The 15561-nt window shown below is 36.5% G+C and overlaps 3 protein-coding genes across 5 annotated transcripts; 1 reads left to right on the forward strand and 2 right to left on the reverse strand.

Annotated features, from left to right (window-relative positions):
- Positions 1 to 4365: 4365 nt before the first annotated feature.
- LOC148202317 (exosome complex component RRP41 homolog) lies at positions 4366 to 6208 on the reverse strand. Its single transcript, XM_088109591.1, has 6 exons — positions 6140 to 6208; positions 6018 to 6054; positions 5782 to 5898; positions 5572 to 5657; positions 4514 to 4603; positions 4366 to 4413 (listed from the first exon to the last, which is right to left on the reverse strand). The coding sequence occupies exons 1-6, from the start codon at positions 6206 to 6208 to the stop codon at positions 4366 to 4368; spliced, it is 447 nt and encodes a 148-aa protein (XP_087965717.1).
- A 398-nt stretch (positions 6209 to 6606) lies between these two features.
- Positions 6607 to 8152, forward strand: LOC148202318 (exosome complex component RRP41 homolog). Its single transcript, XM_088109592.1, has 4 exons — positions 6607 to 6736; positions 6861 to 6946; positions 7915 to 8004; positions 8105 to 8152. The coding sequence occupies exons 1-4, from the start codon at positions 6607 to 6609 to the stop codon at positions 8150 to 8152; spliced, it is 354 nt and encodes a 117-aa protein (XP_087965718.1).
- Positions 8153 to 9534: 1382 nt separating this feature from the next.
- Positions 9535 to 15216, reverse strand: LOC148202319 (putative glucose-6-phosphate 1-epimerase). 3 transcript variants are annotated; one of them, XM_088109957.1, is made up of 11 exons: positions 15012 to 15216; positions 13425 to 14920; positions 13111 to 13175; positions 12734 to 12947; positions 12475 to 12549; positions 11952 to 12008; positions 11706 to 11869; positions 11413 to 11547; positions 10693 to 10795; positions 10369 to 10468; positions 9535 to 10253 (listed from the first exon to the last, which is right to left on the reverse strand). In XM_088109957.1, the coding sequence occupies exons 4-11, from the start codon at positions 12842 to 12844 to the stop codon at positions 10045 to 10047; spliced, it is 954 nt and encodes a 317-aa protein (XP_087966083.1). In that variant the 5' UTR covers positions 12845 to 12947; positions 13111 to 13175; positions 13425 to 14920; positions 15012 to 15216; the 3' UTR covers positions 9535 to 10044. The 3 variants fall into 3 exon arrangements, with proteins under 3 accessions (XP_087966083.1, XP_087966084.1, XP_087966085.1); XM_088109958.1 differs by lacking the exon at positions 13111 to 13175 and having other exon boundaries at positions 13425 to 13520; positions 14336 to 14920; positions 15012 to 15215; XM_088109959.1 differs by lacking the exon at positions 13111 to 13175 and having other exon boundaries at positions 14336 to 14920; positions 15012 to 15215.
- Between the last annotated feature and the right edge of the window lie 345 nt (positions 15217 to 15561).

The raw sequence follows: 15561 nt of genomic DNA on the forward strand, positions 1-15561 counted from the left end.
ACAGCTTTCAAGCAAGCATAGGAATGGCACCGTTTGAAGCTCTTTATGGAAGAAAGTGTAGAACTCCTTTATGTTGGTTCCAAGAAGGCGAGACTGCATTAACCGGACCTGAATTAATCCAGCAAACAACCGAGAAAGTGAAGCTGATTCAAGAACGATTGAAGACGTCTCAAAGCAGGCAGAAATCGTATGCTGATAAGAGAAGAAGACCCTTAGAGTTTGCTGCTGGAGATCATGTTTTTCTGAGGCTGAATCCAATCACTGGAGTGGGAAGAATCCTTCGTCCAAAGAAGCTTTCACCCAAGTTCGTAGGGCCATATCAGATTCTGAAGAAGATTGGATCAGTGGCGTATGAGCTAGCTTTACCACCTCAGCTGTCCAACCTTCATCCAGTCTTTCATGTTTCTCAACTCCGAAAATATATAGCTGATCCATCACACGTACTGGAGTTAGAAGACATCCAACTTCGCCCAGACCGGACACTGGAAATGCAACCTGTTTGTGTGGAAGACAGCCGCACCAGATTCTACAAAGGAAAGGAAATTCGTCTCGTGAAAGTGGTGTGGAACGAAAAGACTGGCGACTCAACATGGGAGGTTGAAGAGGCTGTGAAGGAATTGTACCCGCACCTATTTCCTGGCAAGCTTTAGAATTTTCGAGGACGAAAATTTTTGTAGTTAGGGGGAATGTGAGAACCTGATTTAATTAGTACACAAATCCATTCTCTGATCATCATTTATGGCACCGTGCCACGTCAAAACCCACTCACTTCCACTCTGCATGCGCCTGCCAAGTGTCAAGGCTGGAACCTTTGGAAATTTGTAGTGGAAGACAAGTGGCATCCGTGAATTGGATACACGTCCTACGTGAGAAGGGAATTGATTTTCTGAAAAACCTTCTCCCCATTCACGCATACACCTTTCTTCTTCCTCTGAACCAAACGTTTCAAATTCTCCAGCTTCTCTCTAAACCATTTTCATCTTCTCTCTAAGATAACTCACCGTCATTCTCTCCAATCTCATTTCAGACACCGTAGAAACATTCTCTGCACCGTGAGCATCATTTTGATCCGAACAGAACTGAGAACTGAACTGGTAAGTTCTCGTCTCTGCACCTTCATCTATTTAGTTCATGCGAACCAGATTCTGGTTGCATGCATGAGTTATAGGTCTGAACTTTGTGTCATTTTTGGTATCTTAGATTTAGTGAAAAATCGTGGGGTGACTCGTTGAGTAGAAAGCCGTGAGAGCACTAGAGAAATCATAAGCATTTGGAAGTGCACTGCTAGACCAGGTAAGGGAAGCTTCAGTAATTTAATTTAATACTGGTTTGATGTCTATGACAGTAATGAAGTGTACTGGTTATCTAAAATGTATGAAATATATGAATTTTGATTGTGCCTGAATAAGCATGATTGCCCTGGATGTATATTATGAATGTTGTTTGAATCGTATGCAGAGAATGAGATGTATGATTTGGAATATGATTGAATTTCTGCATGATTTGGAATGATAATACTTGGAACTGGATGTTGATGATGATATGTTTGAAACTGGAAAATGGAAGATTCTGTATTGAGGAAATGATGATATGAATTCTGTAATGTATGAGATTTGTGTTAAAAATAAATTTTAAGTTAGGGATCGTATGAAAATTTTGAAGTTAATGTGAATGAAAAATCTGGAAATCTGATCTTTTCTGATTGATGATGTACGCTCGTCATCGAACGGTCTTATACCGTTCGGTTTCCCTGGAAAATAACTTAGAATAAGAATTCTTTCATTTGGAGAGGATTCTGATTGAGAACGAGCGTTAATTGTGTGAAGAGCTAGTTTTGAGCGTTCGGCTCAGCTTAGCGTATCCAACCATTTAAAATAAATTGAAGAGTATTTAGAACGCTCGGTTTTGTTTACCAGCGTTCGTCATAAGTAGCGCTTAGTATTATACTGAGCGTTCGTCCAAATGAGCTCTCGGTCTTAGATCGAGCGTTCGTCCTAATTCGCATTCGGTTTAATACCGAACGTTCGTTCTATTTGGTGCTCGGTCATTGACTTAGCGTTCGTCCTAAGCAGGGTTCGGTTCTATAACTGAACGCTCGTCCTTATCATTGCTTCGTGAGCGAACGTAACTAGCGTTCGTCCAAATTCTTAATTTACGTTCGGTCATTGACTGGCAGTGTTTGCTTCCGAATTTAATAATACTCTGATTCTTTATTTAAATATATTTAAAATCTATTTATCCTTTTGATTCAACCTAAAGTCTTTATACTTAGAAGTTTCCTAAGTATTATTCTGATCTTGTAGTCTCAATCTCAATTAAATTATTAAGTGTTCTTAACGTCCGTGAATGGATAAGGGTTCGTTTCTTTTGTTCAGGAACGAGGTTGCAGTGTACTGTAATTCGTTCGTCTTTGTTCATTAAAAGATGGACGTTCTTTAAATTAAGAGAGTGGAACATAGAATGAAAATGTGAATAAGAGAACTGGTTAATATGTGCGAATGGTATTTGAATGAACTTTATTGAAGTGAATTGTGAATGAGCGTTCCAAGGAGGAACGTCTCCATGATGTGAATGTTAGAAGTTATGTAGTATGACCATGGTAAAGCTGCTGATGGCTGTTCATCCTGATATTCCGTGAGTGCTCATCCTCATGTAGAGGGGAGTAGGTCATGCGTGGGAATGGCAGGAGACCCTAGTCCTACTGAGTACTTTGGACTGATAGGGTTAACCTCGGGTGGCAGCTGTTGAGGGCATCCCAGTTACTACACCACCCGGGTGCAAGAACGCCTGTAGATACATGGCTTCATACAGTCCGGACAGTCGTCATTTATGAGAATTTGGATGAGTTATATTATGCTTTGCGTATGTACTGTTATTGATTTGTACTATTGATTTTATATGTTAAAGTTTATGTTGGTGGTATGAATTAAATTACCTAAGCTTACCCTTGCAATTTCCTTGTGTTGTCTACTGTTTTTGTATGTCCGTCTTGTCAATGCAATGATCATCCGTTGTGGATGTGAGCAGATGGTGAGGCACCCCTTGAAGCAATGCTGGAAGAAGAAAATTTGGAGGATGCTAACTTGGTAGAAGTAGAGGTTAAAGCTGAACAGTAGAGTGTTCGTTCTTTAGGAATTGCTAGCGTTTATGTGCTGTATTTTGAGACGTTCGGTTATTTATTTCGTAAGGCCGTTCGCCCAGATTTGTGAAGCCTGGTAGTTAGAAAACTGAACGCTGTGTAACTTTGTACGTTCGGTTTTTATTTTTGAGCAGCTGTTGTAAATATTAAGACTGCACTGTAATTTCTGTAAATGTGATTAGTTCTGATTAATAGTAATTACTATTTCTTGGGATGTTACAATATCACTCTCCATTCATAATTCTCATAACTTCAAACTTATTTTTATAAATAGTTAGTATTATAATATATTTTTTAATGAAGTCTGGTATTAGTTGAAAACAAACTCAACCACCAAAATACTTTCCTTTACCATAGAAATAATCCTAAAATTCTCTTGATCATTAACTTTCAGGTTAACTTTTTCTGTGAAATTTTTTTCCCAGAAAAATTAACATTTTTCCATACAATATTATTATTTCAAATACTTTTTTTTCTTCTAAATCTGTATTAGTGATGTTTCAAACTTACAGTATTCAACTCTACCAAAAAACTTCAGTATTCCGCTCTAGCATACGTATTTAAAAGAAATAAAAAAATGTTAACTTAATTAAACTACTTTATATTTACCAGGATTTAGAAATTACTATAAATTATTTACTTTTTATATTTACATAATTAATCAGTTTAACTCGTTATATCAAGACTTTAACTGCAATACAAACATTTAACACCAAAGCTGTCTTTATCAAACTGTATCGTACCCAAAAAGGAAATTTAGGAAACTAACCATTGAAATTAGTTAGCAATTAAATTGTCAATACTGATGTCATTGCTTTTTCTGAGGATGCAATCACCGTGTACACACACTCAACCAACCCACTGATTATTTTGATTCTAACTTCAATCATTAATTCTTCATTCGTTGAAGTGTCAGATCATTAGTTCCATTCCACACGTCTTATTTTGGGGGATTGGTGGAAATTCAGAAAGTGGTCCCAAAATAAATCATAATTTTGCTACCTTTTATTCATAGTGATAAGGTGACAGAAATGAGAAACGAATTCTACAACAAATTTCCGTTTTATTCAGCACCGTATGCTAAAAACAAAATTGTTCCACGTAAATACAAGAGAATTCTCCTCCATAACCAAAAAAAAGCACAAATGCTGAAAGAACGGACCTACAAATCTGGAAAACCGTGACCACAGGTAATAATAATCATAGCATCATTTCTGCTATAAAAACTATACACCTCGTCGATACTCCAGTTGCTTTGTGTTCTCCAGCAAAATCTGCCAGCCAACAAAGAAACAGGATTTAAGCAGTGAAATTAATGTAAAACTTGTTTGGACTCCTCTTAGTATAATCACAAAAGTGTCAGCAGGTTCTTACTTCTCGAATGTAGTTTGCTATTGCTTTGCAGCCTTCGATTGCCAGTTGCATAACATTTTCCAAAATGTCAATTGGTAGTTTAGAATCCATCTATAGACAGTAACAACAGAAATTAGTGCAAATAAAATTAAACTAGGAGCTTTTCCATTCTAAACTACGGAATATGGCAGGGAGTGAACGAATGAAATAAGCTGGATGAGAAAAGAAAAGCATTGCATGCTTTTCATAATAATGATAGTAGTAAATTTCTGATTAAAACTTTGAAGGTTCACAATCTCAACCAGCCTTTACATAGTGGCACGTGTTCGAAACAAATTTAACTCCATAATATCAATCTAAGAATGGGAGCAATAAACTGACTGATAAACTGTCATTGGAAAAAATCTATGCCAGCCCCACCAAATGAAGTTACCCTCCCTCTCTGTTTTGTGGACCATACATGAATTTCATCCTATAATAAGGTGGCGGAAAGAATATATCAACTATATTTCTTCAGTCAAAATTTAAAGTATCAACAAAAGATCTGCAACTAAAAAAGTAAAAGATGCTGAACTGGAATTCCAAATAAAGAGTTACCAAGTATGATACTAGTGAAAATTAAGTTACACTTGATCAAACATTAACTCAGACTAAAAAGAAGATTTGTCATGACATAACTCCATCAATGGGTACAACAGCAAATCACTCTATCAGGAACCTTCGTAAGAAGTATCTGTTGATTAAAAAACAACTGATATTTGAAAAAAGATTCATGTGTACAGCAAACTATTAAGTTGTTAAATCTGAGGCGAGCTTAGATAAGCTTCTTTTGGGGATTTCCGAACATGCACCTATTCCCTCGAGTAATCAAGGGTTAAAACTCTACTGTTCTCTCCAAAATCTCTAATAACAAGAACAGTTTTTGAAGGAAGAGGAATTACAGCTTCAACACCACCAGACTCTTTACTACGTGAGTATCAATGACTGAGAGAGCAATAAAAAGTTTTCCTTTCTGTTGAACTAATTTACCTGGTTGACTACACAATAGATACAGAGAAAATAACAAGACATGAATTAACCTGAAGCAGTGTTACTTTATCCAACTTTGGCAGAATTCCTAGGGTTACATCAGGACCTCCAGCACTGTCTTCTACACAGTTCAAATCTGTACACATTCAGAAACCTTTAATAATTAGGGCAGCCCGTGCATCAGAAGTAGACAGAAACAAAACAGACATACCACACTTGTATTTAGCCAGTTCAAATTTAGAGTAAAAACAGATATGTACCAAGCAGACTTGTGCTGTTAAGGTATCCGGCACTGCAGGATGTTACAAGATCACGCATAGGGATCCCAGCATCGGCAAGGGCCAAAGTTGCAGCATTTATACAAGCAGATCTAGTTCCTATAAAAGACATGTCAACATCACCCAAAATTAATGTACATATTAAATGAGTAAAGAGAGAAAATAAAATGGCAATGACAAAAGAGAATCACAAGATCCCATTATCAAGTCTTAGTTACCTCCATCTGCTTGGAGAACTTGGACATATATATCTATCTGCAAATTTAATAAGTAAAACATTAGGGAGGACTAGGGGAAAGCAAAGCACATGACAAAATAAGTTCTTAATGTGTAATAAAACCTGAGATCGAGGCAATAGATGTGTCTTCTTAAAAATCCTGCACCTTGAACTTGCATACCACTCAACCATAAAATTGATCTATAGCATAACCGAGTCACTAAAATCATTGCTCTGTGTTGTTAGTTTATTAAGTGGGAAGGGAACACTGTCCTTCTCATATATAATTGACCCAAATCTTTCTTCTGTAACTATTAAACTAAAAGCCTGCTCATTCTCCTTTAGAAATTTGTTGAAATTCGGGGAGTGCTAGAATAAAATAAAAATTTTGTCATGTGCTTTGCTTTCCCCTAGTCCTCCCTAATGTTTTACTTATTAAATTTGCAGATAGATATATATGTCCAAGTTCTCCAAGCAGATGGAGGTAACTAAGACTTGATAATGGGATCTTGTGATTCTCTTCTGTCATTGCCATTTTATTTTCTCTCTTTACTCATTTAATATGTACATTAATTTTGGGTGATGTTGACATGTCTTTTATAGGAACTAGATCTGCTTGTATAAATGCTGCAACTTTGGCCCTTGCCGATGCTGGGATCCCTATGCGTGATCTTGTAACATCCTGCAGTGCCGGATACCTTAACAGCACAAGTCTGCTTGGTACATATCTGTTTTTACTCTAAATTTGAACTGGCTAAATACAAGTGTGGTATGTCTGTTTTGTTTCTGTCTACTTCTGATGCACGGGCTGCCCTAATTATTAAAGGTTTCTGAATGTGTACAGATTTGAACTGTGTAGAAGACAGTGCTGGAGGTCCTGATGTAACCCTAGGAATTCTGCCAAAGTTGGATAAAGTAACACTGCTTCAGGTTAATTCATGTCTTGTTATTTTCTCTGTATCTATTGTGTAGTCAACCAGGTAAATTAGTTCAACAGAAAGGAAAACTTTTTATTGCTCTCTCAGTCATTGGTACTCACGTAGTAAAGAGTCTGGTGGTGTTGAAGCTGTAATTCCTCTTCCTTCAAAAACTGTTCTTGTTATTAGAGATTTTGGAGAGAACAGTAGAGTTTTAACCCTTGATTACTCGAGGGAATAGGTGCATGTTCGGAAATCCCCAAAAGAAGCTTATCTAAGCTCGCCTCAGATTTAACAACTTAATAGTTTGCTGTACACATGAATCTTTTTTCAAATATCAGTTGTTTTTTAATCAACAGATACTTCTTACGAAGGTTCCTGATAGAGTGATTTGCTGTTGTACCCATTGATGGAGTTATGTCATGACAAATCTTCTTTTTAGTCTGAGTTAATGTTTGATCAAGTGTAACTTAATTTTCACTAGTATCATACTTGGTAACTCTTTATTTGGAATTCCAGTTCAGCATCTTTTACTTTTTTAGTTGCAGATCTTTTGTTGATACTTTAAATTTTGACTGAAGAAATATAGTTGATATATTCTTTCCGCCACCTTATTATAGGATGAAATTCATGTATGGTCCACAAAACAGAGAGGGAGGGTAACTTCATTTGGTGGGGCTGGCATAGATTTTTTCCAATGACAGTTTATCAGTCAGTTTATTGCTCCCATTCTTAGATTGATATTATGGAGTTAAATTTGTTTCGAACACGTGCCACTATGTAAAGGCTGGTTGAGATTGTGAACCTTCAAAGTTTTAATCAGAAATTTACTACTATCATTATTATGAAAAGCATGCAATGCTTTTCTTTTCTCATCCAGCTTATTTCATTCGTTCACTCCCTGCCATATTCCGTAGTTTAGAATGGAAAAGCTCCTAGTTTAATTTTATTTGCACTAATTTCTGTTGTTACTGTCTATAGATGGATTCTAAACTACCAATTGACATTTTGGAAAATGTTATGCAACTGGTAATCGAAGGCTGCAAAGCAATAGCAAACTACATTCGAGAAGTAAGAACCTGCTGACACTTTTGTGATTATACTAAGAGGAGTCCAAACAAGTTTTACATTAATTTCACTGCTTAAATCCTGTTTCTTTGTTGGCTGGCAGATTTTGCTGGAGAACACAAAGCAACTGGAGTATCGACGAGGTGTATAGTTTTTATAGCAGAAATGATGCTATGATTATTATTACCTGTGGTCACGGTTTTCCAGATTTGTAGGTCCGTTCTTTCAGCATTTGTGCTTTTTTTTGGTTATGGAGGAGAATTCTCTTGTATTTACGTGGAACAATTTTGTTTTTAGCATACGGTGCTGAATAAAACGGAAATTTGTTGTAGAATTCGTTTCTCATTTCTGTCACCTTATCACTATGAATAAAAGGTAGCAAAATTATGATTTATTTTGGGACCACTTTCTGAATTTCCACCAATCCCCCAAAATAAGACGTGTGGAATGGAACTAATGATCTGACACTTCAACGAATGAAGAATTAATGATTGAAGTTAGAATCAAAATAATCAGTGGGTTGGTTGAGTGTGTGTACACGGTGATTGCATCCTCAGAAAAAGCAATGACATCAGTATTGACAATTTAATTGCTAACTAATTTCAATGGTTAGTTTCCTAAATTTCCTTTTTGGGTACGATACAGTTTGATAAAGACAGCTTTGGTGTTAAATGTTTGTATTGCAGTTAAAGTCTTGATATAACGAGTTAAACTGATTAATTATGTAAATATAAAAAGTAAATAATTTATAGTAATTTCTAAATCCTGGTAAATATAAAGTAGTTTAATTAAGTTAACATTTTTTTATTTCTTTTAAATACGCATGCTAGAGCGGAATACTGAAGTTTTTTGGTAGAGTTGAATACTGTAAGTTTGAAGCATCACTAATACAGATTTAGAAGAAAAAAAAGTATTTGAAGTAATAATATTGTATGGAAAAATGTTAATTTTTCTGGGAAAAAAATTTCACAGAAAAAGTTAACCTGAAAGTTAATGATCAAGAGAATTTTAGGATTATTTCTATGGTAAAGGAAAGTATTTTGGTGGTTGAGTTTGTTTTCAACTAATACCAGACTTCATTAAAAAATATATTATAATACTAACTATTTATAAAAATAAGTTTGAAGTTATGAGAATTATGAATGGAGAGTGATATAACGAGAATATAATTGAACACAAAAATTTTACCTCTTAAAAGAAACCACTGGTAAATGATGAAAAAATTAAGATAATTATAAGTGCAGATGAACATATGAAGCTCAGTTGGAAAAAAGTAAATACCGATTCATAGTTTGAATAACCAACCGCAATGTCTCGAATCTCAGCAACTTCAACCTTTTAATGCACAGCCCATCGGTCCCACTTTTGACGCACCACTTTTGACCCACTTTATTGAATACAGACATGAATTCAATTACATCACAGTCAACATCAGAATTCTTGACAATGTCATTCAATTGTAAACATCATTTATAATAAAAATATTGACTTCTAGATTACTTTAAAAGCCATTTATAGCATAATTCAGCCAACTAACCATGAAATAAAAACAGTGATAGTATACAAAATTTATGTGAAGGTTATTGAATTATGCACGTATCACTGTAAAATGGAAAATGCCAAAAAAAGATGCATGATCACATTGTCCACTAATCACTCGTTTTATCTCTGTCATGAGAGGCAGATCATAGCCGTAACCATCCAATATAAGCAAATTGGAACACCAAAGCTAAATTATCCATGCCGTGGAACATATCATCAAATCCATGGAGAGAATAAACTCGGCACCAACTCAACAAATCTAATGCTTAAAGAAGGAGCATCCATAGCAGAACGGAAGGAACCAACTGACTAATGACCTGGTAACACTTGAAAGCCATTCTCACAAAAAACATAGGCCTCTATAAAGCACTATTTCTAGCCTAAGATCATAACAACATAAAACCTGACACTCCTACTGAACAGCACTATTTCTACAACTAGATGCTGCTACATTGCTGGATGTAGTAGCAGCATTAACTCAGACCCATTTTGTACAATTCCTCAAAGACCACTTCTGTCAAGACCAAGACGGTAACTGCAAAAACTTGATGGCACAACTGATAGCTGCAGCCGACCGGTCCATTCCTCTCCCGGCTTCAAGCTCACCGGTTTCTCTATCACCGCCCCGTCAACACAAAGCATCTGTTTGTACTCTTCATCACCAAAATCTACCATGGATTTTGATTTCTTTTCCCATGGATTCCACACAGCTGAACACACCATAAAAGTTAAGATGAAAAGGACTGATTTTATATTTTCTACAACTCGAAACCTTATCTACGTTTGTATTTTGTTTGTGGAAAAAATTTGCTACTTAGAGCTTACCAACATCAGGGAGACCTTCCTTCCTTATAACAAATGTTCGCTTCTTCTCATGATCTAGCACTGCAATTATGTTTGGAGAGCTAAGATAAACTCGATCCGCCTGCCATGAAGGAAGTATGGATATTAAAAACATCTTCATTAGCCTTCATTGTGTCAAAACCAAAAGACTTTAGTAGTGGATACTGTGTGTGATTGACAAAACTGCAGCATAGGCCAGGAATATAGTGCTCTATTTATCTCAACCTGAAGTAATAGCTTAAATTGCAGCGTGGAACTATAAATGTCTACATTTTGTTAACATCAATATAACCTAGAAGGGTTTACCTCAGATTCAAATGTTATTGCATCTCCTTGTTCAGTAAATCGTTCTTTTTTGAAAAGGTTGTCTAGGTAGTTCAGTGTCTCCAGACCTTCAATCCTTATCTCACTATAAAAATTGTTAATGTGACGTTAATAATGATTGTCAATCTTAAAATAAAATTTCCTGTTCTAAAACAATCAAAAGAGAGGTAGTTCAAGTAAAAATATGTAAACAAGAATCTATATAGGTAACAAGCATTGCAAACAGTAGTTTGCTTCAAATGCTTACAAATTCTATAGGCTGTGTAAGAACTTTGTACTTTCATTACGACTGATCACTTGTTTACATATTTCCCGATAACTGACATGAATAAAACTCATAATTCCAGTATTCGGAGAAGAATCCACCTAATATATAGAGTATCCATGCTAGTTTCAAATGATTAGAGTGTAAGTTGTTATTAGTTTCTAAAGAAGAGAAACAGTCCTCTAAGATCTGCTTGAATGTTAAAATCCCACAATTTAAAGCATTCAGCAAATGCAGAAACTACACGTTTCAGAACAAAAACCAAATATATTTGTCTACTATAAATATTGAACAAGGAAGTACCATTAGTGCTAATAAAACTCCGATCAAGTGTTCAGCAATCAATTTACTATGGAAAAGAAAAATGATGGTTGGACATCATCCCACACACTCAGAAAAGGGAATGCAGACCAAGTACAACAAAGAATTATCCATACCTAATGTCAGAAACCAATAAGTATGTGTGATCCGCGAATGAGAAACTAAATGGCTTGCCATTTATATTCCTGACTCTAGATATCAAAGTCAGGTCCCCATCTGCTGCAAGAGACACCCGAAGACGGAATTCAAAACTGGTACAATTATTAAACAATCGTTAGATTACTACTGCTTGAAATTTACTGCCAAACACAGGAAAAAGTAATATCGAGTGCATATATGCCAGATTCAAATTATCAAACACATGGAGAGTGGATATCCCTGTTATACTGTCACATCATGCTATTCATACCTGTGTGGCCAGCACTTCATATCTTCTTCAGATGATTTTAGCACCAGGTCAATGAAGGATTTCCCACTGGAGTCATTCCCAGGAAGAGGAGGAGGGTTTTCATCAATTGCCCACATTCTATTTCTTGCAAAACCATGCTGCTCCAGCGATCCACAGTTTCCAAACTGTGAAACAAATTCAGCTCAAGATATGTAAGTATGCATGTTACAAGTTATATAAAATGAACGTAAAAAGGAATAAGCTTGCCTGTGGAAAACACATGGGAATTCCTCCTCGAATTGCTTTTGGAGCCTTGAAAATTGCCTACAGATAATGGAAAAGGAAACAAAACAGTTAGTTATTACTACTTGCCTCTTTAAAAAGTATAATTGATTAAAGTTCTGTGTTCCTACAAAAGCATCAGTTAAGAAGTTGGTTTTGCCGTCAAAGTTTTTCATTATACCAGTATTCAACCCCAGTGGTTCCAAAGGACAAAAGCACTACAATGCACCATTCTTCCCTGTTTTTCTCTTGCATCGATGTGATTGATGGACAGCATAGAATACTATGATTCATCAAAATCCAAACTCTTCTTAAATTTATTGATTATTTCGGCCAATGCCCTTCACATGCCAGTTGCAATATAATGCAGATTATCCCAAAATGAAAATTTTCAGAAAGCTAAGATTATGAAATATTGACATGTTTTCCTTATCAGCGCTGACAACTAACAAAATTCATATAATTTAAAATGTACAAATTGATTTTCAATCAAAATTGAAAGACATACCTTGCTGCTTGTGAATAGAAGTTCTTCCCCGTGCTCATTCCGCCATGAAGTGACCTGCGCCCCATGTAAGCTTACCTAATTTCGAGAAAAAACAGTTAATCTAAGTAATCGTAGTAATTAAATTACTCAAACTACAAATATTTTTACAGACCAAGTTATCCACATCAAGAATTCGCATTGGATGTCATAGTAAATTTTAAAATCATAACTTTACCAAATGTTAAAACCGACACCAGTTTTGCAATGAACAATTTCTCACCCGTGCCGAAGAACCCCTTAGGGTCCGAAGCAGAACTTGATCAATTCCATTCCAGTCCTTTGTAATTTCAGTTGCTGCTCTATAGTCCCATACGGCTGCAGAATGCCCCATTCAAATTACTGCAGATCCTAAATTTCTTCAGCAAAATCCTATTAAGCTTCTCAAATTCGGAACATGCAAATGCCAGAGGATTGAAGGGGTCTCCACCTTACACCTATACCGTAACAAACACGTGAATTAGCCTCCTCGTCAGTTAAATCCAAAATCCCAACACCCAATTTCACTCAAAATTTCTTCTCACTGGTATGATTCAGATCTACGGAACAATAAACCTATTTAAACAAGAATCTGGAATGTGTGATAGAATACCAATCTACCTGGTACACATCCAAACATGTCCTTAAAACTTGTCAGATTCACAGCAGAAAAAGACAATTAAACACTGAAAAAACATAATAACTATCAGTAAATAAATAAATCACGCACGCATACATACATATACATACACACACATACATATATTACAGCTGTAATAAAATTAAAATTTTCTTTAATATAAGCAGAATACAATAACCATAATTTCTTCAGGAAAATTCAAATTAAGGAAGAAAAACCAAACACTAATAAATCTCAAGAGAATACTGAATAATAAATCTCCCATTAACCAAACACTGGTAATAAGTTTACTTACTTCAACAATCCGGAATCAGGAATTCTAAGTCTAAACCGACACCAGGTCTTGGATGCAGAGAGAAGCAGCAGTAGGAGCCAGAATAATGCATGACCTCTGTGAAATGAGTTAAGAAAATTCACACATCCAATGACACGAGGCAGCACATGCTCATCAAGTACATAGATACATACATGACGAAGAAGAAGCGTTCAAAAAGTTGAAAGGTACCCTTTTCTTAGAAGTATGCATTCAAGACCATACTTGCAATTGAATCAAGAAAGTTCAGAACTTTCAACAACCCCAAGATTTGAAAAACCAAAAAAACTACAGCAAATGGTAGGTGGCAATGTTGTGTGAAGGCGAGATAAAACTTTTACAGAAGCTTAAGATAAGGAGCAAAAACCGGTCTTGTAAATTCTGTGTCTGTTGGCTGCTGAAGAGATCTAGTTCTTGGACGTGGAGATACGAAAAGTAAATGTACACATGTAAAAACCGTTAAAAAATTTAAACATAAGCTACTTTTTCTTTGGACTGTGGTGGACAGAATCAAGAGTCACATACACAACACACAGCACAACACAATCGAAGGTGATGGATGAATCCATCTCAAGATGTAAACCAATAGAAAAAACAAAAAAAAAACACTTTTGTCTTAAACACAGAACACACAACACAGAGGCATCACATCACTTCAGCATACTATTATAAGGGCATGCGTAGATGTTCGGTATTTCTTCCAATGAGGTGTGCAAAATGGATTTGTCACCGCAATCCCGGGCTTATCTTTCAATTTCTCTTTCTTTTTTCTTTTAGCACGGAAACACTGACCATTTTCTTTCTTTTTAATATACTGAGACAGAGCACACAAAAAAAGAAATTGAAATTCCCACAATAAAAATAGGTTTAAAAATAGGATGGTCACTTCTCGCCTTCAAAATTTGCCAAATTGTTTGATCCTGAAGCTTCCTGGGACAAGGTTTGTTCTTTCAGTACATCCTTCATATATCCATTCCTGGACGAGAAGGAGAAGGCGTGGCGGTTGAGGAGGTTGATGTAGAGGGCATAGGCGGTTAAACCCGTCATCCCTAATTTCTCATACTTCCCTTCGGTGTGCAAGTTCAACCTGTCATCCTCGCCCTGCGACGAAGACACTTCCCTAAAGTCCCTCAAAAACCTGTGAATAGCATCGTTCACGTCTTCCACCCTTATGTTAGTGCCCCACACAAAGGTGGGCCTGGCGTCGTCCATGTCGTAGCCATCGCCGCCGTCAGACGAGGCCGCCGCGTCATATGTTGTGGACGTAGGTGTGACGGGAACGCGCCCACCTCCGCCGACGCCTTAGCGGGAGCGCGGCGCGGTTGGGGTGGCTTCGGAGGAGGCGAATCGAGATCAGCGCTCCGACGGAGTGGCGAATGCGGAGGGAGTGGAGGAGCGGCGGCGGCGGCGCCTACTTCCCGGAGAAGAGAAGGTGTTGCTGATGGGGCTGGAAAGGGAGTCGTCGGGGGAAGAAGGACCTATCAGAAAGGAGGTTTGAATAAATTAACAAATCAGAAAATTCGGAAAATGAAAACCGAAAGAAGAGACAGAGAGAGGAGCGGCACGAACCGTTGTTGAAATTCGGAGAAGAATCGGAAGCCATAGATTTGGTTGTCGGAGAAAATCAGATACAGAAGCAAGAGTGAGTGATATAGAAAGGGCGGTAACTCACCCGTCATCCTCACCCTTCATACATCCTTCATATATCCGAGGTCGATGTATTCAGGTCAGAGACTCTGCCACCTGCAAATAAAATGATACGTGAGCATGTCTCCTGTTTAAAAAATTAACGCCGTTCGTTGTATTTAAAAGAAAAGGTATTATTATTTAATTATGTTAAATTAGGGATTCAATTGATCATTTCTAAAATTAAAAGATTCAATTAAAACGAACCCGTAAATACAGGGACTTCCGAACCTATTAAAAAAAAATATTAGCTGCACTGAACCGTTTCAGCCTACATGGAAAGATTCATTTTAATATTGGTAAAAGAAAAGAAAATAGAAGATCATAAGAAAAGGATTTGTGGCTGTATTCAGCCTTTTGGTCTAAAATGTGAACTTTTAAAATAAAAAAAATGATGATTAAAATGAAGTTAAAATAGTTTTAAATCAAATTC

Source organism: Vigna umbellata, chromosome 3 (genome assembly GCF_029865625.1).
Source record: "Vigna umbellata cultivar VRB3 chromosome 3, Vumbellata_1.0, whole genome shotgun sequence".
Taxonomy (NCBI): domain Eukaryota; kingdom Viridiplantae; phylum Streptophyta; class Magnoliopsida; order Fabales; family Fabaceae; genus Vigna; species Vigna umbellata.

Excerpts from the sequence above, each read along its gene's own strand:
- LOC148202317 (XM_088109591.1), bottom strand. The coding sequence starts at position 6,208 with ATGGTTGAGTGGTATGCAAGTTCAAGGTGCAGGATTTTTAAGAAGACA. Across the intron at positions 5,899-6,017 it reads AGTTCTCCAAGCAGATGGAG|GAACTAGATCTGCTTGTATA; the intron begins GTAACTAAGACT and ends TGTCTTTTATAG. Across the intron at positions 5,658-5,781 it reads TAACAGCACAAGTCTGCTTG|ATTTGAACTGTGTAGAAGAC; the intron begins GTACATATCTGT and ends GAATGTGTACAG.
- LOC148202318 (XM_088109592.1), top strand. The coding sequence starts at position 6,607 with ATGTCTTTTATAGGAACTAGATCTGCTTGTATAAATGCTGCAACTTTG. Across the intron at positions 6,947-7,914 it reads ATAAAGTAACACTGCTTCAG|ATGGATTCTAAACTACCAAT; the intron begins GTTAATTCATGT and ends TACTGTCTATAG. Across the intron at positions 8,005-8,104 it reads TAGCAAACTACATTCGAGAA|ATTTTGCTGGAGAACACAAA; the intron begins GTAAGAACCTGC and ends GTTGGCTGGCAG.
- LOC148202319 (XM_088109957.1), bottom strand. The coding sequence starts at position 12,844 with ATGGGGCATTCTGCAGCCGTATGGGACTATAGAGCAGCAACTGAAATT. Across the intron at positions 11,870-11,951 it reads TTCCCATGTGTTTTCCACAG|TTTGGAAACTGTGGATCGCT; the intron begins GCAAGCTTATTC and ends TTTGTTTCACAG. Across the intron at positions 10,254-10,368 it reads GGAAGGTCTCCCTGATGTTG|CTGTGTGGAATCCATGGGAA; the intron begins GTAAGCTCTAAG and ends TGGTGTGTTCAG.